Source organism: Callorhinchus milii, unplaced genomic scaffold (genome assembly GCF_018977255.1).
Source record: "Callorhinchus milii isolate IMCB2004 unplaced genomic scaffold, IMCB_Cmil_1.0 Scaffold3, whole genome shotgun sequence".
Lineage (NCBI taxonomy): Eukaryota > Metazoa > Chordata > Chondrichthyes > Chimaeriformes > Callorhinchidae > Callorhinchus > Callorhinchus milii.
In genome coordinates, this window is record NW_024704744.1 from 85716003 (window position 1) to 85742248 (window position 26246).

Below are 26246 nucleotides of genomic sequence, written 5' to 3' on the forward strand. Positions count from 1 at the left end.
GAACATCGTTAGAGGCTTCCCACACAATTCAAGAGGGCATCCTGGCAAAGTACTCAAGAATGCCCATTAATAGCATTGATTGAAATGTCTGCGAGCTGCTTTCCTCATCAAGCATATTGAAGGCCAACATTGCAGAGAAAAGAAATTGGGGGGCCGCCGGTGGGGGAGGGGGGGATGATGACAATAACTGCATTTTTAAAAAAAACTCAACAACTTTTTCATGAAAAGGCCAAAACAAATCCATTAGGACCAGGATTGTGTACAGTGAATGGAAGGAAATCACTAGTGAGATCTTAAATGTATTTGCAGTTAAAAATTGGACCTTAGATGGATAACATTACAACTATCTTTCCAAACCAAAGCTCATGAAAGGAGAAATGTCTGTGGTGTGTCCCATTCTGGACATTTTCCTATTGTAAATGAGGCTCTAAGCTTTTACCGGTCGGAAATAGAGTAATTATAATTGTGCATCACAGGACACATCGAAAGGATGGGAAAAGCGTTTCATTTCTAAATAAAATATTGCAGGAATTGCAGTGCTAAATGCTAAAGCAAACATAAATGAGGAGAGATTATCTTATGCTAAACCAGACCAAAAGCAATTTGGTTTAACCAACGGGCTTTGGACTAATTAGACAACATTAAAAGGCTGACTTGTTTACAAAGCAAGATTTAAAATTCCATGGTTGGGGGGGGGGGAGGAGAGGAGGAGGAGATAAAAGGTTAAGAAACTGAATTCTTTTGTAACTGAAACCTTTTCTTTTTCCATGCTTCAGAGCATGTTTACTTTCCCCCACCCCCTTCCCGTTCAAAGCCCGAGAGACTCTCATTACTTACTCGGAATCTCTCCTCCCAAGAGGTCTGTAGAAGCTGAATCATCTCCAATGGGGACCCAAGCTCTGTGATAGTGGTTAGTGTGTCTGGGATGTCATTACTGTCCTGGTAACAGTAACCATAGAGCTGCAGAAAAGAATGACCAGGGAGGGGAAGGGAGAGAGAGGGTAATAAGAAAAAAAAATTCATACATTTAATTTTTCAATCCAAAGTAGATCTATTGGAGCACAAGACATAGGATTACATTTTAATAGCATAAAGTGATGATCAATAATACTATTTAACTTCATTATTTAACTGATGATAAAAACTTTCATTTATTAGACGGTCTATAAAGTTGAGACATCTCGGAGTGCATCACACATAATTGCTGACGTGTAGTCACTGTACAGTGGTGAAATTCCACCTGGATCTAGATTTACTCAATGCTGTGTATGCAACATTTCAGAGCATCCAGAATTTGGCAAATTCTTAAATACAGCCTTTTACCACAAAGCCAGTTTCCTGTAAAACTGTTTAAGTAATTGCACAAAATCAACTCCATAATTAAGACTGAATTAAAAACTTTACCAAATTCTGAACACTAAAATTCACCATAAATGGAGCAATTCTAGACTGAGATGATATTGCTACCCGTGTATTTCTAGAAACTACACAACGTAACTTGAGACCGACTGTACCCCACACATTTCTATGACAGCATTCATCTTTTGCCAGGGAAGATCTCGTCACACCAATGGCAAAAACTATTTGGTGATGTAAAAATGATTTGTTGCCCGATCGAATGATTCTGCACTGTCAGAACTTAAATGCCACATTGGTCTTCAACCATAGTCAAATGCTGCTCATTAAAACCAGAATTTGGACATGTTTACTTTTTCAATTAAAGTGATTGAGAACTCAACTTTGTGTTAAGATGAATTGTAACTTTTTGTAAACCCAGCACCATGAACTCCCAGACCAGGTAAGCAAGATAAAGTGTAGAACAGAACTCCGATTCTTGTCAAATAATCTGCCTTCATCTCCAGCACCTGCTCCCATTTCCCTTCTAGATGAGTTTGTCTCTGGTACTGTAGTGACAACATGACTATGGATGTTATGCTATGGACATTGTTTGCTGTAGACACAGGACTCAGCACATTCCATCACCCAATCCCTGATAAATACCATTTGCTGAAGCTTACTCTCCATTGCACAAACTGCAGTGTAATTTGGGATGATGACTGGGTTTCTAGGCAATTTAGCTTTAATGTTTCATGATAAGTGGTTTGGGTGTTAAACAAAAAAAATCGCATAAGAAAACTTTTGAAAAAATATTTTCAATTTTTTAAAAAAATTTCAGAAGACGTTTCAGTCAAAACATTGTTCGCAAACAGGATAACTTAGATCAACATACAGTTTGCCAGAACATGATGACATATGGTGAATAAATAAACATAGAAGCAGGAGTAGGCCATTCAGCCCCTCGAGCCAGTTCGGCCTTTCCATTAGATCATGGCTGATCTGTACCTCAAATCCAATTAGCTGCCCTTGCCCCGTATCCCTTAATACCCTGACCTAACAAATATCTATCCACCCCAGTTTTGAAAATGTGACTGGATCCAGCATCGACAGCTATTGGGGACAGAGATTTCCACGATCGTTTGGGTGAAAAATTGCCAACTAATTTCATTCCTAAATGGCCTAGCTCTAATTTTATGACAATTCCCCCTTGTTCTGGATTCTCCTACCAGAGGAAATGGTTTCTCTGTATCTACCCTATCGAATCCCTAAATGAGGGATTCTGCTTTCAGCCCTCTTTAAACAGGATCTGCTCCACTCTGAATCAAACAAAATTGGCACCTTTTCGCTACGATCTAGTATACTTTCCATTTTGCTTAGTTACACAAGGCATTCGGCCCAAAAGGAGTCCTGTAGCTCAGTGGTTAGAGCACTCGTCTTACAAGCAAGACACCTGGGTTCAATTCCAGGCAGGGCGAAACCTTGGGCAAGTTTCCTTACATCACCTGCCTAATAATAATCCCTCCAAAACAGAAAACAATAAGAAATTGGTCATTTTCAATCCACGACTGTTTGTGGGACACTGCTGTGTGCAATTGGCTGCCGCGTTTCACCCATAAATATACGGTAAATTGACTTTACAGCATATTCTGTGAAGCGTTCTGAGACGTCTAGAAGACGTGAAAAGCGCTATATCAAACGCAAGGATTATTATTATTATTATTAAAGGACCACATTGAGATGATGGCGGCACAATTAAACTATTCACTTGGTCTTAATACTGACGTCTGCCCTGTCTCCTGGTCTCCTGGCAGGGAGAGAGGTTGATTTGAAAGGCTAATGATCACAGGGTTTTCCAGTGGAGCTGTGTTAAGATACTAAAGTGTGCAGCTGGGCTATTTGCTGTAATTGCTCTAATCCGGAATAGGAAGGGATTAAAAAGCAATTCTAATGATATGGCCACGTATAAAACAGTAAGATGAACAACATTTTATCTGACACGCCAACAACTTCCTGATTCCAAAAACAAATAACTTGCTACATGTTCCCTTGCTTTTATATCCCCTTAAACTGCTCTCCTCATCCCTGGGTTGCCGTTTAATCTAATTACAAAACTATGTTCATTTAAAGTAAACCAAGGCAAACTATCCAATTCTGTCGCTTTCGCAAGTTGTATTTAATTCATTGTGCTGGTGGCTTTTTGAGAAGTTGGTTCCAGTCAAACTGCAGAGATTCAAGGGTGATTGCCGTTTATTTCCTATTTATACTCATTTTAAAATGGTAAGTTCAGGTATCTGCCAATCTCTCTCTGCATGCAAGAAGCAAGGTTCCACTTCACAAGGACGTCAGTTTAAAATGCATGCACACACACACACACACACAATCATGAGATCAAAAGAGAACTGCAGATCAGTGCTCTGAGATTCTACATGGAGGGTGCTATATAAATGAAAGTTCTTGATGTAGATCAAGAATCCCCTTTGTCCCATTTGATCTAGAATACCAATCCTACCCTCTTCCCATATATCAAAACATCTGTTTGATATGACCTCCAGTTGTTTCCAATTACTGTTTATGCAAAAACAGTATTTAGCCTTGTTCAAATCTTATATCCTTGTGTATAAAAGCCACTGAACCTCATAGACAGGAAAATTGAAGATTTGATTCCTGGCCTATGTTGAGTTAGCTGATCACAGCTTAGGCCACAATAAAAATGTTACAACAACAGCGATTTATATAGCACCCTCCATGCCAGATGGCGTCTCAGAGCGCTTCACAGTAACTGATCCTGGGGCCAAGCCAGGGGGAGGGGGAGGAAGGTGACCAGGCTACAGTCGATCTGAGCATCAACATACTCTCTCCCTCATCCACCCCCACCAAGAGTTACAGAGGAGAAAAACTCAGTCATGGTTCCTGCCCCCAATTGTTGTCCAGTGGCCCTGCTGGATGGTGCACGTGGGTGTGACCAGGATCAAGCTGAGGACATGATCAAGTTTCCACAGTTGAATAGCCTAAGCTCATGCATGAAGAATTACCACTTAGACAAGATACCAGAGGGTGCCTGACAGCTGTGGAACTCTATCCAGGAGCCATCAATTTCAGGAGACGAAGTAGGGAGAAAACGGAAGCAAACTGACAAAAGTACTGAATTTACAATTTTTCTATTTTATAAGCATAAATTATACAACTGTAGTTGCAGTAACAGAAAGCAGAATCCCTGTCGGTTCTGTAGGTATGGACGACAACAGCAGTGCAATCTGTCACAGCCCTAGTCTCTCAAAAACTCCCTCATTCTTCTATAATAGTGACACAGCTGCCCCTTTCTCACAGCCAAAAAGAAGGGTCAGCCGACCACACAAAGCGCGACAAGCTCATTCGGATAAACACAAAGCGAAGACCTTATTAAGCCGTCGTCAGAAAGGTAATGACATGCAAGAACACCCCCCCCTCATCAATGAATATGCAAGGGTAATGGGGCCACTTCTGTTGTGTGAAATGAATGGCAAACAGTCACAAGGAAAGCAAATCCTAGGGAAATTGAGACGTGCTCTCGTGCAGCTCTGTACTGAGGCATCAGTAGGAACAGGGAGAGCTCCCTTTTTACTCCCACTGCACAAAACTGTGGAGTTTTTAAAACACTGGTTGTGCTTCTCCAAATTCCTGACATCTTATAATTCTATCCTGAGCAAATCCATTAACATATCATAACACCAAGAGAGGCTTTGCAGGAGCCCAGTCTTGTGCGGAAAGCCTTCTTTAGATCGCTTTACTCAGATTGTCAACAGAGGGGCATCAATAATAACAATGATAATCCTTGCATTTGATATAACCCATATCACATCTTCGAGATGTCTCAAAGCGCTTCACAAAATACACTGTAAACTGAAGTGACTGTGTGTTTTGTACAATCCCGTAAACAGTCATGGACTGAGTAACCAAGTTATTATTAGGAAAGCGATCCGCGAATTGACAAACAAGCCGATTCCTAATTACTGCTAGCTAAACAGAGGTGTGTACGTGGAGTAAGGAAACTTGCCCAAGGTATCACCCTGCCCGGGAATCAAACCCAGGTCCTCTAGCTTGCAAGACAGCGCCAAGCGCCAATGGGCACAAACATGATCGAGTCTCCAGCTTTTAACTCCAAACCTCAGTTTTTTTTAAAAAAAAGTAGCAAGAAAGTCTACACTACATGAGATGGGACATCTGCTGCAGCAGGAACTTGAAACTGCTACTGATAGGATGCTCGTGCAGCAGAGCAGTGCTTTTCTCAGGCTACTCAGGAACCGAGCCAGCTCAGCGTCTGCCTCCAATTTTGACGTTTTAGAAAATCTGGCAGCGCAAATAGCTGCTGACAGCCAATGAGGTCATTTTCATTTGTTTTTCATACATAGATATACACATATATATATATATATATATATAAACTTAAACAGTTTGCAGAGGTTTGCAGTGCCACTGACATAATGGGACAAACGGGCCCTTCCCTATCCACAATTTCTGTTCTTGTATTCTCCTCCCGTTGTCCAACATTGTGGAGTCCTGCAGCTCAGTGGTTAGAGCATTCACTTTGCAAGCGAAAGACCTGGGTTTGATTCCCGGCAGGGTGAAACCTTGGGCAAGTTTCCTTACTCCACATAATAATAATCCCTCAAAAAAAAAATTGGTCATTTCAATCCATGACTGTTTGTGGGACACTGTTGTGCACAATTGGCTGCCGCATTTTGCCCACAAGTCAATTCACTTTAGTCTATCCTGTGAAGCGCTTTGAAACATCTAGAAGATGTGAAAAGCGCTATATCAAAATGTAAGGGTTATTATTATAAATTAAAGGGAGACCGCATGTTCGTTTAATCTACAATTTTCCTTTAAACTTTCAAACAGGCTCTGACCTAATCCACTTTCCTCCATCTCCTTCATCTCCGCAACATTGCTGCCCCCACTCCACCGCCCCCACCCCACCGACCTTGCTGAATGACGATCGCCCACACTACCCCACCACCATTGGATAAGCTTTCAGGCAGTTTGTCTCTGCCACTGGGTACTCTCTCCCACACTCCCTCTACTTTCTAAAGACCCATCTTTTTCACTACACCTTCATCCATCTCCCCCAACCGCTCCCCCAGCCATTCCCTCAGCTCCGGCACCAACTTGTGGAGTCCTGTAGCTCAGTGGTTAGAGCACTCGCTTTGCAAGCGAGAGACCTGAGTTCAATTCCAGGCAGAGGGCGAAACCTTGGGCAAGTTTCCTTACTCCACACGCCTAATAATAATCCCTCCAAAAAACCCCAAAACAATAATAAATTGGTCATTTTCAATCTACGACTGTTTGTGGGACATTGCTGTGCGCCAATACAGTCAATTCACTTTACAGTGTGTTCTGTGAAGCGCTTTGGGACGTCCTCCCGACGTGAAAAGCGCTATATCAAATGCAAGGATTATTATTATTATAACTCTTTCTTTGTTTTGAGACATTCTTCTTATGTGAAAGGTGTTATGAAAGTGCAAATGATTATTATTGTTAAATGATCGAAGGATTAGAACAAAGATACAAATCTACATGCGATTATTTTTGCATATCTTCAGTTTGGCAAAAAAAGAATATAAAGTCATACCGCACTTTTTTTTTTACACACTTTTTCAAAATTTCTCATTTCCCAATTCATCTGACAAGCTGTTCAAATGGGCACAATGTACCTGTACATACATCTGTCGAAACACACCCATAGTATCAAAGCGATCAGAATATCACATCTGCAACCAAGCAGGGACATTTTTAAAGTTTAACAATCATTTCAATAGACTCCAGATGAAATATCACAATTACTTTTTGGAATTATTTTGCTTCCTGAAGCTGTTTGACTCGTTTTCACATCTGCTCAGCTGCAGTGGAATGGTTTCACAGATGCTCTTTGCCCTCTGATACCACCACCAAGTGCTCATTATTCATGTGTGAGCCCAGACATTGAGTGTAGCCAGACTATTCACCTGCAGAGGACATTGCAGCAGCCTGGCTGATTCCTATCCTTGTCCAACATCCAAAGAATCAAGTGGCTGGTGGATAGCAATCACAAGCTGCAATTTCTCCTGGCCTTAGCCGTCAAGACCATCTTATATTAAAATTTTAAATTGTGCAGAACCGTACAAAATTCTTAAATTCAGCCTTATTTTGAAAGCTAAAATTTCTTCAGTACTTACAACAACAACTAGCACCCATCACACTGGGTAGTGACTTGGAGTGCTTAGCAGTGGTGGAGCCATACCAAGTGGAGAGGAGGGGGAGGATAAAAGAAACAAACTCAAACAGAACCTGCTTCCAAAATAAGAAATTTGCATAATTTTGCAGTTTTAAATTTTAAGACAAGTCTAAAGATTAAACAGAGTTTCAAGCTCACAACAGGGAAACCTAGCTACCTTTCCTCCGTCCTAATAAATGGCGTTAAAAGCCACTGTCGTGCTCTTACTCCCCCGACAGATAACAAGCCAGAGATTGAACCAGGACCAGAATCCTGCTGCTCTGCAACTTAATTGATGAATGACACTGAACCATTAATGGAGTTTTTTCAGAGTTTTTTTTTAAAAAAGGCATGATAAATTTGGAATCCCCTTTAGGTAATAGTTGCAGCAGTATAAACATTGGGGTTGGAGTTGAATGAATCCCAGAGAACACCGGTAAATACTTTTAAGTAAGGTTGCCTCTATCCATTATCATACTATTTTCAGTAGATGCTCAACAGGATTATTGGCCTCAGTGTCTCATCCAATGACCCACCTGAAAATTGCATGTGACAGCAGTGGAGGACTTCATGGGGCTGAGTACCCTCATCCACATTCACTGTCTGGGTTCACACTGGAAGAACAGGCACAAAGAGTGGTTACCAGTGGCTACACAACAGTAGCGACAAAGGAATCAACGTGAAGAGAAAAATACAGAGCAGGATCTGGAGTTGCACCTGTCAGCACAGGAGCTCCACACATCTATGGAATTCTGTTCACTGTTATCAGCCACCTCCCTTCAGCATCCATCATTAAAATTAGCAAGGCATAGACTGTCATAAAACCATCATGGTGTTTTGTGTCTTGGAAACCACCGCACAATTTAAGCAAGGATCTGATTTATGAGGGGGTCAGGGAGGAGATAAGTTATCAGTTAGTAATTGACCATCAGGGAAGTGGAACAGCCCATGACTGTGCACAATACCTGCAGTTTACATAGATTTGGGGGAGAAAAATTTATCACATAATCTGCCCTGGCCAACAATCCTGCAGATCAATTGGTCATTCACTTCATGGCTGTTTGTAGGATCTTGCTGTGAACAAAATTGTTATGGCAAACATATTGATGCTACATGTAAACGCTGCAGAAATTGAGCTATAGGCATCATATCAAATGCCAGGATTATTATTGATTTCCAAGATTAACTCCTGGCAGATCAGTTCTACGAATTTGTGTTGTTTTTTGGGGGGGAGGGGGATGAAGCAGCATTAATTGCTATCTTGATAACTTGTCGGTGATAAAGTACACAGGAACTAAAAATAAATATTTGTGAATATTTTGACGTCAAGGAGATGGGAACGGATACAAGCCACTGATTGCGCACGTTCACACCACAGCAATGGGTTGAGACCGAGGGAATGAATGAGGAGCCGAGCCTTTGGCCCGATACAGACCCCATCATGAAGGTTGGAATTAAGTGTGAGCCATCAGGAGCTCCTCTCATTCGGAGAAAGGGATGATTGACCCCCACTTTTATTTTGTTCGTCCCTTCACTCCGGGCGTGGAGGGACTTTTTTTTAAAAAGAGACTCTTTCAGTATTTGGTGAGAGGTGATTCATACAGAGGGGAAATGACAGGCGGTCGATCAGTGGAAACATACCACCAAGCGAAAAGCAATCACATTAAAGAGCATCTGTCATCGCGTACAACTAATCAGGGCTCCATCGCTCATTCTCCAGCTCAAATAGACCTAGTAGATGTGATTTAATGGCACTCTGCTTCTGTGCACTATGCTGTGCATTGAAAGTTATAGTGCTTTTGACAGATTCACAAAGACAATTAGAAACTATGGCTATTATTCCAAAGTAGTTGCCAAAGTTCATAATGTTTCTACAGACATTTGTGTCTTTATTATTTCCTCCCCCCACACAAAAAAATATTTTAACCAGTCATTTTGTTTTAAGGTGCGTCACTCAATTCATTGAAAAGTGAAAGTACATGCAGATCTGAAAATATATATGAGACAAAACGGCGCAGTGCATGTGTTGGGCATAAATTGCTTTTTGACTTTCAGAAAGCAATCCCTTCACACTTGAGAAAGGGCTAAAGAACTGCCGGGATTAGCAGGTAGCTCGGAATACATGGGTGAGGCTAACTTGCTGAGTTTACGGTGCGGGTTCTGATGTTTCTCATATATATATATATATAGATATATATATGTATAAATACAAAACTGGGCGAGCTTTAGCTGTCACGAGCGGATTAACACTCACTATAAAAAAAACTTGCCCTTTAAATCAGTGAGGAGGGGGCCAGGTACCAGATTGGCGATCTCCTTAAAGCAAGAGCGCTCCGGAGCCTGGGATTGTTTTATTCACCAGTGAAGAAGGTTTATTTATAGCGATGGTTATTGATTTATGCACCGTTTACATTTCAGTCTCCAAATTTGAAATGACAAAAGAAACCACCCACGCCAGTCATCATTAAGGGTGCAGGGCAGGTCAACACACAAAACAATACGTTCTACAGTGGAGCTCTTTTATATCAGCAGCTGTGTTAGAAGAAATGGGTGAACCTTTGCTATTCAGTTCTTTGCTGTAACCAGAATGTACATTTGGAAAGAGTCACTTTTTCCTTTCTGTGACTGTAATTTTTAGGCGTCCTGTGGATTATCTTTTTAAAATCAATCCCCAGATGACGGGAGGAATTCCGTTCCAGCTACTTAGTATATAAAGGAAAGGATGTGGAGGAGGAGGAGAGGGAGGGGAGAGAAACCCGTCCAATTAAACTGGTGTGTGGAGGAAAAACTGTGAATACGTGGCATTAATCAGAGGCAAAGAAAGGGCATTGATGAAGGAGGCGGCCAAAGTGTGGGGACATGCTCGCTTTAAGTGCGGCAGAGAAGCAATTTGTAGCGACTAATACCTTGGCCATAAATCAGTGATCCACATCGATTCCAACTCCTAGCCTCCCATCTTTATTAATCAAACAGCTCTTTATGAAGCCTTTACCCCCGTCGCCTCCCCCTGCCTCACCTTTATAGGGATAACTGCATTTGCTGAACAGGCTTCCCTTTATATCTGCCACCTGCTCCTTCGTGGGTGGACAAGTGTGGGAGAAACTGGGTGGGAAAGGGCAGGGTGTAGTAGGGGTGAGATAATAATAATAAAAATAATAATAATAATCCTTGCGTTTGATATAGCGCCTTATCATGTCTTTGAGAAGTCTCAAAGCACTTCACAGATTATACTGTAAAGTGAATTGACCGTATATTTTGTGGATGATTATGTAGCCAATTGCGCACAGCAGTGTCTCATAAACAGTCGTGAATTGAGTGACCAAATGATTATTTTGGGGGTTTTGGAAGGGATTATTACAGCTGGAAAAGCGATCCGCCAATTGACTAACAACTGGGTTCCTACTTACTGCTAGGTAAACAGAGGTGTGTGGAGTAAGGAAACTTGCCCAAAGTTTTGCCCTGTCTGGGAATCAAACCTAGGTCCTCTCGCTTGCAAGACGAGTGCTTTAACCACTGAGCTACAGGACTCCAAATGGGAAAGGACAGGGTGGGGTAGGGGTGAGGTGGGGTAAGGATAATTGCTCTGAGACGCTTCCCTGCTTGAAGTGCGCTATATGAATGCAAGCTGTTCTTCTTGAGAGAGAGAGAGAGAGAGAGAGAGAGAGCAGGAGCCTCATCCACACACACACACACACCCTCCCTTCAAAATTCTGCTTCCAAAGGATGAAATTCTAATTCAAATGGAGTCTTTTTTTTCAGAAGAGGAATGATAGAAAATATATTAAAAAAGGGAGGTTCCATTAATAAAAAGATATATTGTTTGCATTTCAGCCAGTAACCATTAGAAACCTTTCCCGAATGCTATCCTCTCAACAGTCTTTCAAAATATGTTCTCTATGCAATGCAAAATTCATATTATTATGCACAACTTCATAATAAAGCTTTACATTCTTGCTTGTAAAAGCGAGTCCCCATGGGCAGTTTACTTGAAACTATCCTAACTGTACGTGTTTCCTGTAAGTTTTCATATTATATTCCCTATATTGTGTGTCTTCCATACTACAAGCAAAAGACAAACAATAATAATAATCTTTGCATTTGATATAGCGCCTTATCACACCACTGAGATGCATCAAAGCGCTTCACAGAATGTGTTACAATGCGGATTGACTGTATTTTGTGGGCAAAATACAGCAGATCTGGTAACGTTTCAAATCCTACAATATATAATTCGCACTTGGGCAAAAGAAAGTTTATATTTACTGAATTGCTTCGCTTCACTGGGTCTGATAAAGCGGCAAAAATGTTTAACGCAGAGAAGCTAATAAGGAACCTACGGTTAATTGCGTTTATTTTGTGAACTGCGAACTGTGTTAAACCACTTACTCCCCGACACGATCACTGGGACTGAGTTACAATAAAAATAATCATCATCAGCTCATATGTTGCTTCCTTATCATTTCGTGTAAGATATCTCAAATTCAACATCTCAAGGATTCACTGTAAAGTATAAGGACTGGAATTGCAGGGGGTGTGTGTGGGGTGTGTGTGTGGGGGGGGGGTTGTGTGTGTGGGGTGTGTGGGGAGGGGGGGTGTGTGCGTGGGGGTGTGTGTGTCGGGGGGGGGGGGGGGGGGGGTGGGTGTGGGGTGTGTGGGGAGGGGGGGTGTGTGCGTGGGGGGGTGTGGGTGTGTGTGTGTGGGGGGGGGGGTGGGGGGGTGTGGGGTGTGTGGTGTGTGGGGGTGTGTGTGTGTGTGGGGGGGGTGTGTGTGGGGTGTGTGTGTGTGGGGGGGGGTGTGTGGGGGTGTGTGTGTGGGGGGTGTGTGGGGGGGTTGTGTGTGGGGGTGTGTGTGTGGGGGGGGGGTTGTGGGGGTGTGTGTGGTGGGGGGGGGGGGTTGTGTGTGTGTGTGTGTGGGGGGGGGGGGGGGGGGGGGCAGGCGATGATGGTATCGGTCGGGATGGGGCTGGTGACCAGGAGACCCGATCAAACATGACATTCAACTAACGGCTAAATATCGATTTGGATGAAACGAAATGAGAAGTCATCACAAATCGGGTACACAATGCAGTGAGACCCCCAGTGCTGTCCTCCTGACCTGGGAATGTCATCCGGGAATAGGACAGCCACAGGTTGAGTGGAGAGGTTGAATGTGCCCGCGTACAATACGATGTTGACGACCTTGTTCAGACAGGCGATCGGTATCAATCTTATTTTTTAAACACAGTACATGGACTACTGGGAGAATAGATGGGCGGTGGACCTTCCAGGACAGAGTGGCAGCGTGTCCTCGGGACTCTTTGAATACGTCCACCTGCACAGGGACACGGCTGTTGAATGCTGCGTTGTGAAAACCCTGGTGCAAAATCCTCGGCAGCTCTTGCTTTTTCTCGTCTTAAATGATATAATACGCTCGGCCGCAGTGGTGATGTATACTGTAAAACTGGAAGATACTCAGAGCAAGGAATCGGGTTGGTCAGACAGAACAAGGCTGGTGTGATATAAAGCAGACGTGGGAGCGAAGCCGCTCTCCACAATACAGAACCTCGCCTGTTATCTCGCAAATTGCACTTAAACCTGTCATCTGCCTGTGGACGTCCCACAGCAACCCTTTCCCCACCCCAGGAACAGTAGTAATCCTGGCTCCCAAAATCTGAGCGATTGCAGATTCAGCACACGTCAAAGTCGGTAACTAACTCAAATAAAAATGTTATATTTTTATATTTTCTTTAAAAAAAAAAGTTCTTTTCTGGTTATAAGAACACTGTGCGTTTCTCGTAAATCGTTTGGATTCTGTCCTATTTGCTATCCTTTTGCCACAATTTTGATCCATCCTCAATTGGTCACGGTACTGAAGTCCTATTCAAACGGTGTGAAGAAAATCCAAGTCCTGGCTGTGTAAAGCAGGTCAGTTAATGGACTGGTGAAGGGCTGATTCCATACTCGTTTTTTTCCTACACAAATCATTAGAAGTGAACAAAGCCCTTGGATGGGCACAGCGGGAAAGGAGTCCCTGGATTTGCTCATTACGGACCGGCCACAGGGAATTAGCACTCAAGCAAGAAACCTGACAACCCAATTTACTGTCTTATCTCTAAGAAGGCAAAGGGACCCGGTGGATTCGTTTAACATGTAAAATATGCAGTATTTCCAGTCGCATTATCTTATGTATGCATTGTACGGGGTGAAAATGCCTGGTTTCAGATTGTAGTATTTTATCTGGGTTTAACGTTTCAAGTTCTGCTATCTTTTGAAATGACAAGCTTACTTGATTTCTAAGAAACTTGTTCTTTTAAAGCGAAAATCGTAATATTCTTGAGTGTCCCAGTTGAAACCTTGTTTTTTTTCTCCCCAAAAATGTGCATTGGAATTTGCAATTAAGCTAAAAGATTGAAGCGATTCTAGGATTTTTCTGGGTTGGGGGGTTGGTGGGGGGGGGGGGAGAGGCTTGGTATCAATTGATTCAAATAAAGTAGAAGGCATCCTTCAAAATAATTTGTTTGAAACCTTTCACGGTCGTGGAGAAAATCGTGCACGACACTGCCGATACAGGGCAGCTTCACAGCCAAATGCAGTTTTGAAAACAAGGACCAGTCGAATACTGAGCGGACTGCCCCTGAGGAGCAAGACAACTTGCTTTAAAGCAAATAAACACAGGCTAAGAGTCTGCAGTCTGACTCCCAGGCAGTGCTAATTCCCTCGCCCCCATCTCCTGCGGCATCCTTCACCCTCTTTCAACGACTGCAACACAAAAAAAAACCCAAAGAAAAATATTCCCCCAAATGGTCACTCAAAGCGTGATAATACAATCTCTGTCACAACACAACCTGTAATCGCACGATGAGGTTTATGAAAAATAGAGGTATTTTAGTGTACATTAATTCGCAAAACATCACTTAACGTTTCAAAACTTCCGTTCGTAAAATGTGGTACAGGTGGCTTTTCCCCCCCACAAGTGATTCACTGGGTGAATGTTGCAATCAACATCGTTATTAATCTTTTTTTAAAAGAAGTTGTGAATCGCTAGTTCTTGGAGATCCCTTTCTAATGCTGATGTAAAGCCAAAACAGATGATTGTCTAATGGAAACGAAAATAAATATTTAATCTGAAATAGATTGGTTTGCAGAGCCTGTCATTCCATTCATACTGAGAGGTCTGGAAATTGTTGAAGACTGTGTATGGTTAGCAACGATTCGCATTGAACATCTGAAAGATATAAACACAACACAACTTGCCACAGGCACGTTCGAACACCTCCTAATCTTAATTTCTGAAAATGTCACCGTGTGTATTAAAATAACCATTCAATAAATCAGTGCAAGGACAGGACAGTTGGGGAATTGCTGAATGAACAGAACGCTGAAGAACTAACTCATCCTTTTGCCGTCACTTACTTTGAGAATGTTGGAGTGTTGCAATCGTTGTAAAAGTGTCATTTCTTTGACAAGTTTGTAGGACGCCAGTCTGTAGCAGTCCTCCAGTGTCCCGTACTGTTTGGCACAGTTTTCCATGTCGTGTCCTCCAAAATCTACCGATTTCAACGCTACCGCCAATGTTTCGTTCAGGACGGCTCTGTACACGGCTTTGGTGTAGCCGGAGCCCAAGTAATGGACGTTGCTCGCGTTATTGATATCTTGACAGCTCAGAGACAGCGACTGGAGCCGAAAGTTGTTCTCTGGCGTGTTGGAGAGTAACTTGTTTTCACCGTCTCCGGCCATCGGCGCGTCGCCCTGAGAGCCGGGGCTCGGGGGCTGGTGTTGCTGCTGCGGCTGCTGCTGATGTTGGGGCTGCGCCTGCAGTGGGTCGGGGAAGCTGTGCTGTGTCAGGTCCATCAGGCGCCTCTCCAACGGTCTGGTCAGCCTCCCCGCTGCCGCCGAGGAGACCGGCAGCTCCCGGTAGCGGACAACCTCCTCGTACCTCTCTTGGATCTGCCTCAGCAGGTCCCGTTTGGTCACCCGGTTGAAAAGTAACGACGGTGCAATCTGCTGCTGCTGCTGCTCCACTCGCTCCTCAGCCCCTTGATGCTGCTGTTGCTGCTGCTGCTGCTGCTGGTGGTGGTGGTGGTGGTGGTGATGATGATGATCGAAGCCGGGGATACATAATAAATTCAGCAAAGTCCCCAGGAAGAATGAAAAGCAAAGCCCAGCAGCGATGGCAATCTTCCTGCGCTTCATCTCGTTGTGCAGCAGTGGCTGAGCAGCACTGCAGACAGAGCGCAGCAGTGGATGGCGAGTGGTTGGGAATGAAGTTTTCACATTGTATTTACGAGCTACAGTAAATCTCTGCCCCGCAGGGAAGATAACACTTGGGGGGGATTTTTTTTTCTCTCTCTCTCCTTATGTATTCTTCACATTGGCTGCTTGTTCAACCACTACTTCCCCCTTTCTCTCTCTCTCACAACACCCCCCCCCCCCCTTCTCTCTCTCTCTCTCTCTCCTCCATCATCAGCAAAGCAGCGGCGTGACGCGCTGTGATTGACAGCGGAGTGAAAGAGAGTGGGGGGGGGGCGGGGGCTGCTGGCGCGCAGCATGACGGGGGTTGTAGTCTCTCGCTCGGCGTTTGCCGCGGGACACCAGACCCAGCACCGCACGTCCCAGAGAGCAGCGCGGCTCCAGCCTCAGCGCTTGCAACAATGGGAAGCTTCGGGGCGGCGCCGGAGCAGCCAGTGAGGGGCGGGGCGGGGCCAGGGCGCGGCGGTGGTTGGCTGGTAGCCACGTCAATCATTGCCGGGACCAACCCTCCCTCCCCACCGCTGGCCGTGGTCGCCTCGTGACCAATCTGAGAGCAAATACTGGCGACCCCGAGCCGCCGGGGGTGGGCGGGGGGTCTGGGCAGCTCCGGCGTGAGTGGGCAATGACACGGTTATCCATCAAGTGCACATTACGGCGCTGTTAGCGACTCATTAACAAATGCAATCGTGCTTCAAACTGAGGGAGAGGGGGGGGAGAGGTGCACCGCGTAAAGCGCCAACAAAGAGGGTTGATTTAAGGCACAGACTTCTTTTGATAGTCAATGAATGGCTTCAAATAAATAAATAAATAAATAAGCACAGAACGTGTGCGCGCACTCCCCCCTCCGCGACACTCCTCTGGATATTTTTTTTTAAAAAAAAATGCATTCAGGTTAGAGTTTGGGGTTTCTTTTTTTTTTTCGCGTTTCCATAACTTTCGGATCGTTCAGTGTTACGGTTTCTCACCGGATCGGGTCGGGTCGGATCCGAATAATTTTGCTCCTCTCGGCAAACGTGCTGTGTTTTTTTCTGAGTGTGCGCTGTGTTTATTTTTCAGGGATCCCACCCCCCTGGGGGGCGAGTGGCGACCCCCCCCCTCCCCCTCCCCCCTCCCTGTCCGCTTCGCCTTCTCACCCACTTCCCCACTGCAACGCAGACCGTGCGTTGGTTCGTGGGGGGTTTTTTTGTTGGGGGGGAAAAAAAATACTTGTGCGTAAAGCAAAAGGTATTGGTGGCTTTACTCATCCGATAGTTATTTTCCCCCAAACTTAACGATGTTTGCAATAAAAAGACGATAAAACGTACCTCCCGCTGAATGGGTTCAACTCGTGCAAAAGAGGCGTCGTATTATATTGGGTTTAAGTTAAAATCAACGCTTACCATCAAGAAATCGCGTACTGAAGATTAATAACCCGACCATCCGGACCGCTTATTGCAAGAGTCGAACAGCTACAAAAATTGTGATGGGCGTGAAAAAAAAACCGTTCACTTGTACCGACCTTATCTACGAGGTAGTTACCCTTTTCTGTTTCAAAACAAAACTTAGTTCAGTTAAGATTAACATCGTGATGGTCTTGAATGAACTGAGTCACTAACCCAGAATATAATAATCTTTGCATTTGATATAACATCTTATCACATGTTAAAATGTCCGGGGGGTGGGGGGAGCCGACGCCTCTCTATTTACTATAAAGTGCAATAATTGTGCATTTGTAAGCTAAGGCCTCAGCCAATTTAAGCACAGCACTATCCCACCAACAACTGTGAATTGAATGATCATTTTTATCTGCGGAATTGTTGGCCAGAATACCAGGAGAATCTCCTTTCTCCTTTTTAGACTAAATCCTTGGGATCCTTAAAGTTCACCGGAACAGGCAGTGGCAGAACTATACAGATATACATACCAAGGCACTCTTATTCCTCTGCCTCTCCACTAATGATAATTCAACATCTTCACAGCACTCCATTTCATTGGTTTTATAAGGGGTCCTGATGGTGAAATGCGCTCTTTAACTAGCTCTAAATAAGGTTAATATGATAATAGTAATAATAATAATAATCCTTGCATTTGATATAGCGCTTTTCACGTCGGGAGGACGTCCCAAAGCGCTTCACAGAACACACTGTAAAGTGAATTGACTGTATATTTGTGGGCGAACGCGGCAGCCAATTGCGCACAGCAATGTCCCACGAACAGTCGTAGATTGAAAATGACCAATTTAATTATTGTTTTTGGTTTTGGAGGGATTATTATTAGGCGTGTGGAGTAAGGAAACTTGCCCAAGGTTTCGCTCTGCCTGGAATTGAACTCAGGTCTCTCACTTGCAAAGTGAGTGCTCTAACCACTGAGCTACAGGACTCCAAGTCCTAAGTATGATATACTTAGGGTGTACTTATAAACCCCTTCTCTAGTGAAATAAGACAGTTTGAGTGTTCTCTTCATTGTCATCATCTTATGGCTCCTCTCCCATCCACTCACACTTTAATTTTAGGCTGTGACCTATTTAAAAACACACAGCACCACACACTACATTTAGCGCAGTTGCTTCCTATCTGTTAACAGTGCTGGTAAGAGCCGTGCTGATTAAAGCAGCCAACGTTGTACAGTGCAAGCACTGTATTTGGATTTTAAGTGTAATTAACCCCTCAGTTCTCAGTGGTTTGTCCCGCTGCTTTAAAGCAATCGCTTTGCATTATTTCCCTGCTTATTTTTAGAGTTGAGTGCTTGCCATACAAGCTGTAGTTAGTACAGAGGGCAGGAGTCAGCAGCAATGACACATTTTGGACTCTGTAAGGTGAGAAGTGGCCCTGTCCAATTAAGAAATGCGCCATCTACTGTTTCACGCTTCTGAAACTGGAGAGGCTAGCATTCCGGGAATGGGTGGCCTGGAGGACCCAAAGCAATAAATTCAGCTAATTTCAAAGAGAGACAGCATTCCCACTGTTCACTTACTCAGACTACATGTCAAGCGTGTTGGACAGATCGTGTTTGACAATGTACTCCTTTTCCACCTTATAAACGTACTTTTGTGTCTATTAAGCAACAATCTGTATCAAACACAATAATTACTATTTACTTCCAGATCATCATCCTTTTGGCTGAGTGATTAATTGGGCTTATGTCTGCCTTGTGATTCAGATGAATAATAATAATAATAGGAACACTAATCCTTGCATTTAATGTGCCTCATTACATCGAGACATCTCAAGCGCTTCACAAGATATTGTAAAGTGGATTGACTGTAATTTGTGGGCAAAACATGGCAGCCAATTGCCTACAGCAGTGTCCTCTCAAACAGTCATGGATTGAGTAACTACATTCGTTTTGTTGAACCTCCTTTCCTCTCTCCTTTCTCCCCCAATTTCAAAACCACGTGGAATCATTTCAGACTATTCTACATTATATTCATTTTTTCAAAATTTATATTAATTGGTTTCTCATCTCTTTGTTGTTTAAAGGATATTGCTAGTGCAAATGAGCTGCCACTTTGACCCGTATAACAACATTCACTTCATGAAACGCAAAATACTGCAGATGCTGGAAATCTGAAACGAAAACAGAAGTCGCTGGGAACACTCAGCAAGTCAGGCAGCATCTATGGAGAAGATTAACATTCACTTCATTCCCAATTAATCTCATTCATTAAAACGTTCTTCCAGACTTTGTTAATTTGAAAGTAAATTTGAGTGCAAGTTACCGCATTGACAATACTTACATCCTGTACTGCGGTGCAATATAAAGTGTAGTATGATGTGAAACGCATTCTGTTCTATTGTTTGTATGAAATTTTGGGTCGCAATGGAAAATGTTCATACATACTCTAATCAACCTATTATTAGCAGTAAACCTGTTTTGCAGGCAAGTGTGACATTAGAATGAAAGAGCGCATTTGAAGTTGCAGTGTAAACTGCAGAATAGAGAGCGCCGCCACTTTTGCATTACTGTACAGCGTTAGTTACCAACGCTCAAGTCTTCCTTCCAACGGATCGACTGGAGACAAATCAGTGAAATTGCTGCTCGTCTCCTTCTCGGGAAGGTCAGGATCCGGTCTGTCCACGTTAATAACAAGATACACAGTCACGTTAATGGACTAGTTAGATAACACCTTCCCATCGGGGGCAAAACGGCAGTAAATATTGTGATACTAACACCCCGGCCCTTGGATATTACCTTTTTTTATATAAACTGCACAACAAGTGCTCTCAAACAGAATCGCCACTCTGACTCCGATTCGCAACCCACAAGCAGCCGATCTGCTTTCGGGGGGAGAGGAGGGGGGGGTTATTTCACACCTTCCTGTGTCATTTTTTTGGTGCGGGAAAGAAAGGGCGATCTGGTTGCTAATTGCGATGCAGTGTGCTGTGGCGGGGCTGCCAGGGGGAAAGGGAGAAGGCCGGGAGGTGTGAAGAGCATTTCCATGCTAATGGAGGTGAACAAGGCGCACACACAGACTCGGGGAGACAAGAGGAGGTTTATCGCTGTCGATTCAGTTTCTCGTTCTCAGGGCGTTGCATCTTTGCATTTTGCAATAGTCATCTCAGTGAAAGTTTCCGTCTCGCTCCCCCTATGATCGAATTACAATAAATGCCATTTGTGTACATCATTGCGGACGCTTATTTCAGCAATCACCTTCCCACAGCACATCACACCACACAGGGAGCAACGATTTCCTAAGGTATTTGCCTTTAGACTTTGTGTACACTTAAAGAGCGCTGATAACCTCGAGTCCAAACAATAGACACATTTCTCTGATTCCCGAAAAGCTGGAAACACTAAACATTTAATAGCAATCCCCACCTTTCATGCACTACACCGTCATATCGGGTCGAAACACCCCAACACGCTTCACAGGGTTTTCCTGTAAAGTGTAGTGTGTAGTGACTGTGTATTTATAAGGCGGGTATGCACTGCCTATTAATGCACACTTAAATTCTCACAGGAACTCCCCCCCCCCCGTCATGTGTGATAAATGATAAGACACAAATTATTCCATCTGGATCAGTGTGTAATGTGTTTTGGGGGTTACTCAATGTGTTTGATGTCCGTGTGACATTTTCATTTTGAAAAGTCAGAGAATTTGGCCATTAGCGTGAATTCCGGTCCTGCTCCAATTTACTGAGTTAAGTTTTTACTGCGTTAAAAGCCCGTCTCCTGCCTGTCACACAGCAGCGGGCACAGGGCACCAGCCACCCCTCAGCTCAGCTCAGCTGGTGGGTTGCTTGCATTGCCAGTGATCAGTTAATACATATATTGTGCCTGAGGGAATATTTACAATGCCTATTCATTCAACAACTTGCACTTGTAGAGGGGCCTTTCAAGAAGGATGGATGTCTCGTAGGGCTTAGCAGACATACTGGAGAGCCAGCTCCAAGCAGCTTGAATACATGGGCACAGAGTAACGCAGAGAGATTCATATTAGTATTACGAAAAAGCAAACAAAATTTATGTTATATTTATACTTGTGCGATAAATCCTTCCTTAACGTCCCCCCCCCCCCCCCCCCACACACACACACAAAGCGAGTTCATCACAGAATAAAACGCTTTCCTTCCCCCACCCACGTTAAGTCTTTCTGGATTTAAAGCTCTCCCCGGGATATTATTGCAGAATAAAGTCTCCCCTGGGGGTTAATTGCATAATATTCACTCTTTCTGCCCCTTTGAGTTTGTTTTGTCATTGTGCTAATTTCTTGGATGTGAAAAAAAACTTAAGCTATTCCAGAAGGGAAACAATAATAATACCTGGATTTGATATAGCGCCTTAACAAGCCGTTAAGACTTCTGAAAACGCTCCACAGAATACATTGTAAAGTGAATTGAATTTGTATTTTGTGGGCGAAACGCACATTAATACGAATAATGCGAATATTTCAGAAGGGATACATAAGAGTCGCAGAGAGTATCAGAGCCCCTTAAGTGCAGAACACCTTAATGTTCTCACTGCAGGTGTGAAGCGGCGGTGGGTGTATTCTCGTGGCTACAGGTGGGTTAGTGTTAGCTTTAGGGTTTGGGATTTGTCCAAAGTAGAACATTTTTTTAAAGGGAGAATACTTTATTTCGGGGGAGGGTGTGTGTTGCCCGAGCGGAATAGATTTAATAGATGCGTGGAGTTGTAACGTAATATTTCAAAGCAAATAAATTCAAATGTAAAGACGGCTCTTTCCGAACCCCCTTAGGAAGCAAATCAGATGAATAACTTGGGATATGAAATGAAACAAAGCGTTGAACATTCGTGTCTAAACGCGCGCACTTCTGTACATTTTAGAAATAAGTCACACACACACACACACACACACACAGTAAAGTGTCTTCATAGGTTTAGTCCAGATGTGGACATTGCCACTTCCTCGGTTTGGAGAAACAAACAGAAAGGAATATGCACAGATGTGGAGTTGGACGGTACACAACTGCACTGTAGGGCGAGTTGGGAATATTTTATACTGTGAACTACGATTACAGTTCAGCGCTGTCCATTCCAAGGATTATGTACGTGAAACAGGACGTGATTTTAAATGTAGGTTTCTATCCCCGAGATGAAGGGATAGTTCCAAGATACAGACAGAAAACTTGGGGGAGGGGGAGTGAGGAGGGCACCAACAACATGGACAAGACAGCCTCCCCCCCACCCCCCAAAAAAAAAAGAGAAATGGTGTTGTAGAAAGGGAGTGGGAGAGCTCAGCTTATTACACAACACAGAAACACACGGGATATTTACACAGACACCGACATCCAGAATCCACTTAAAACCCATCGCTTCGTCCTAAGTCCACTCGTTCTGACAATATTTCCTTTGCGTTGTGAACTCCGGACTCCGACAATCACAGGTAACATAAACACGTGGAGGTCCTAATTGCAACTATCAAAGATAGTATCTGTCCGTGTTCGGGCAAAGGAAGAGACAGCGACTCCCCTGTGATTAAATACAATTTCGCTGCAAAGCGCTTTGAGATGTTTTGCTGCTTCAAATCGGGTGTTGAAACCTGTGTTTCTCGTGTCTCGCTGTAAGGAACATTTATACCGTATTCCCATCACTTCGGTAAACCCGAATGTTAAGGGTTTTTTTTTTCCAGCAATCACTTCTTCTCGGTTCCGAAACCATCGGATTTCAGCCACTTTTATCAAATAAATAGTTTGGTTCATATGTGAAACAAACGGGAAGCGCTGTGACTCGAAGGCAAACAACAACAACAACAACAAGATTCCATTTATTGAGCGCCTTTCACGTCGGGAGGACGTCCCAAGGCGCTGCATGGGAATTGCGGGGAAATGAACCGGGTGTAAGTTTGAAAGTTTTTTTTTTTAAATTTGGTATTTAAAAGCAGATTTTATAGGATCAGGTAAAAGGGGCAGAAAGCTTGGAACTAACCCTTCGAGTGTCGTCACCTCCTCTGACTGATTGTGTTGGAATTAATTTCCAAAGCACTTCAAGTCAGTGCAGAAATGCGCTGCGCTTCCACGAAAGGGAAGTCATGTTTAAGAAATCTTAGGGAGTTTTTTTGAGGATGTAACTAGTAGGCTGGATAGGGGGGAAACCAGGAGATGTGGTGTATTTGGATTTCCAGAAGGCATTCGACAAGGTGCCACATAAAAGGCTGTTGCATAAGATTAGAGCCCATGGAATTAAAGGTAATATATTAGCATGGATTGGAGAGTGGCTAACAGGGAGAAAACAGAGAGTAGGGATAAACAGGTCCTCCTCAGATTGGCAGGTTGTGACAAGTGGAGTGCCACAAGGATCAGTGCTTGGGCCTCAGCTATTTACGGTCTATATCAATGATTTAGATGAGGAAATAGAATTTTATATATCGAAATTCGCAGATGATACGAAGATAGGTGGGAGATTAAGCTGTGAGGATGACACACGAAGAATGCAAAGAGAAATAGACAGGCTAGGTGAGTGAGCAAAAAGGTGGCAGATGGAGTATAACGTGGGGAAGTGTGAAGTTATTCACCTAGGTAGTAAAAATAGAAAAGCGGATTATTTTCTAGAGGGGGAGAGACTAGGTAGTGTTAGTGTTCAGAGGGATTTGGGTGTCCTTGTATACCAGTCACAAAAGTTAGTATGCAGTCCAGCAACCAACTAGGAAGGCTAATGCCATGTTGGCGTTCATTGCGAAAGGGTTAGAGTATAAGAGTAAGGAAGTCTTGCTGCAGTTGTATAAGGCCTTGGTAAAATTGCACCTAGAATATTGCAGTTTTGATCTCCTTATTTAAGAAAGGACATATTCACCTTAAAGAGGATGCAGCGTAGATTACACTAGGTTGGTTCCTGGGATGAGGTAGTTGATCTATGAGGATAGGTTGAGTAAATTTGGCCTATATTCTCTAGATTATAGAAGAATTAGAGGTGATCTTATGGAAACCTATAAGATTCTTAAGAGTCTTGACAGGGTAGATGCCGTGAGACTGTTTTCCCTGGTTGGAGAATCTAAAACTAGGGGTCATAGTCTGAAGATTAAGGATCAGCCTTTTCGAACTGAGTTGAGAAAACATTTCTTCACTCAGAGGGTAGTGAATTTGTGGAATTCTCTACCCCAGAAGGCTGTGGATGCTCAGTCCCTGAACATATTCAAGACTGAGGTTGATAGATTTCTAAAGGATAAAGGGATTAAGGGATATGGGAACAGGGCAGGTAAATGGAATTAGGTTAGAAGATCAGCCATGATTTTATTAAATGGCAGGGCAGGCTCAAGGGGCCGAATGGCCTACTCCTGTTCCTACATCTTATGGCTCTCTCTCTATTCTATCTGATAATTAATATTTCTATTGGAAAACTGCAGAACAAATGACAGAAAAAGGACATGTAGCGGCCGAGGGAGAACCAATCCTTGGTGCCTCAAACCCAGTGTTTGCAGAGTGTTGAGCAGTGATGTTATTCAGAAGAAAGAAAGAAGTGTTGTAGAAAAGGAAGGTGAGAGCTTAGTTGATGTGAATGCACAGCACAGAAATACACTGGATATACATCTTCACAGACACTGACATCTGGACTCGACTCAAAACCCATCGCTTCAATCGTGTATGCTACACTCATTTTCCTCAATACTTCCTTCGCATTTTGAACAATGTACTGTATAGTATTCACCAACTAATAATAATAATTATAATAAATCTCAGCATTCTCGCACCCATTTAATTTATTTGCTAATAATAATGACGGAATATAAAGTGATAGATGTCAATGTTGGGTTGAATGAGGTTGTTTTCATGTATAACCTAACATTGCGTTTGTTTTTCTTGTTTAATCATAAGCATGGCTGATACCCAAATAGCACTAGGTAATGTCAAACCTAGGGAGGGCAGATGAAATGAATTACAAGAAGCAATAGCATGGTTTGAGAATGAATGTACATTACTAAGGAAAAGGATTTCCACGTGAAAAATCATTAGCACATCTGCATGTAACGAAAAAGAACAGAATAGGAGGAGTGTGTGTTCTCCAATAACATATAAACACTGGCACTGACTAGTTGCACCAAATGGCCTCTTTCTCTGCCTTGTCATTCTATGAAAAGAAAGGGAAAACTTGGGAGTGTAGACTTTGAAGGAAAGCTTCAATATTATTGTATTAGGTGGAATATTAGTCAGACATGATAATGCATGTTATGCACTGGGAAACAAATGGATCTATACAGACTGAGTGTGCACAAACACATCAGAGTATATGTAATGCCAATGCTACAGTTGTGTCAGGGTAGTGAAGAGGTGCAAATTAATATATAAAAGCAGAAGGTTGTTAGGACATGAAATGCTTTGCCAGAAGCAACTACTAAGCCTGAGACCATTACAACATTTAAAAGGGAAATGGAAAGTACTGTGTTTGAATAATAATCCTTGCATTTGATTTGAAGAGGAGCAATATAAAAATATTTACAGAGGAAGCAGCAAAATGGATTTATAATAATCCTTGCATTTGATATAGCGACCTATCACATCTCTGAGATGTCTCAAAGCGCTGTATATTTTGTAGGCGAAATGGGGCAGCGAATTGTGAATAGCAGTGACCCACAAACAGTCACGGATTTTGTGACCCAATTTAAACAACAACAAAAATTGAATTGGGTTCAATAATCAGATGATAATTTCTATTACTTCACCCTATGAGCATTTATATTGATAGCGTAGCACTTGCTGTCTTCATAGAATAAGCAAAATTCAACGAACCATCTGCCACCCTCCCCCAGTGCACCCCACACTTTAGCACTATCACGACTTGAATCAAATCCAAGTCCATCTGGTCAGGAGATGTAGATATTTGTCGAAGCTTAGAGGGAGGCGCCAAACACTACTGCTTAAAGTAAGTAAACTCAAAACAACAGATTCCTTTTCCCTTTTTTCCCCCTTCGGTTGGCATTGCAAACTGTTATGTCCTCCCACCCCCACTATTGTCCTATTAGCACAGATTTCTCCAGCTGTGCACCAGCAAATAATCGTCACTAACTTCTTTACTCAGAT

General features: G+C 43.1%; 1 protein-coding gene across 3 annotated transcripts in view; it reads right to left on the bottom strand.

Moving 5' to 3' along the window:
• The window catches only part of pkdcca (protein kinase domain containing, cytoplasmic a), a 37659-nt gene extending 21789 nt beyond the window's left edge, over nt 1-15870 (bottom strand). For all 3 annotated transcript variants that reach the window (XM_042333387.1, XM_042333388.1, XM_042333389.1), the window contains exons 1-2: nt 14959-15870; nt 838-960 (exon numbers count right to left, since the gene is read on the bottom strand). In XM_042333387.1, the coding sequence (XP_042189321.1) occupies nt 838-960; nt 14959-15738 (903 nt within the window). In that variant the 5' untranslated portion in view covers nt 15739-15870. The remainder of the gene's footprint in view (nt 1-837; nt 961-14958) is intronic.
• Nucleotides 15871-26246: the final 10376 nt, after the last annotated feature.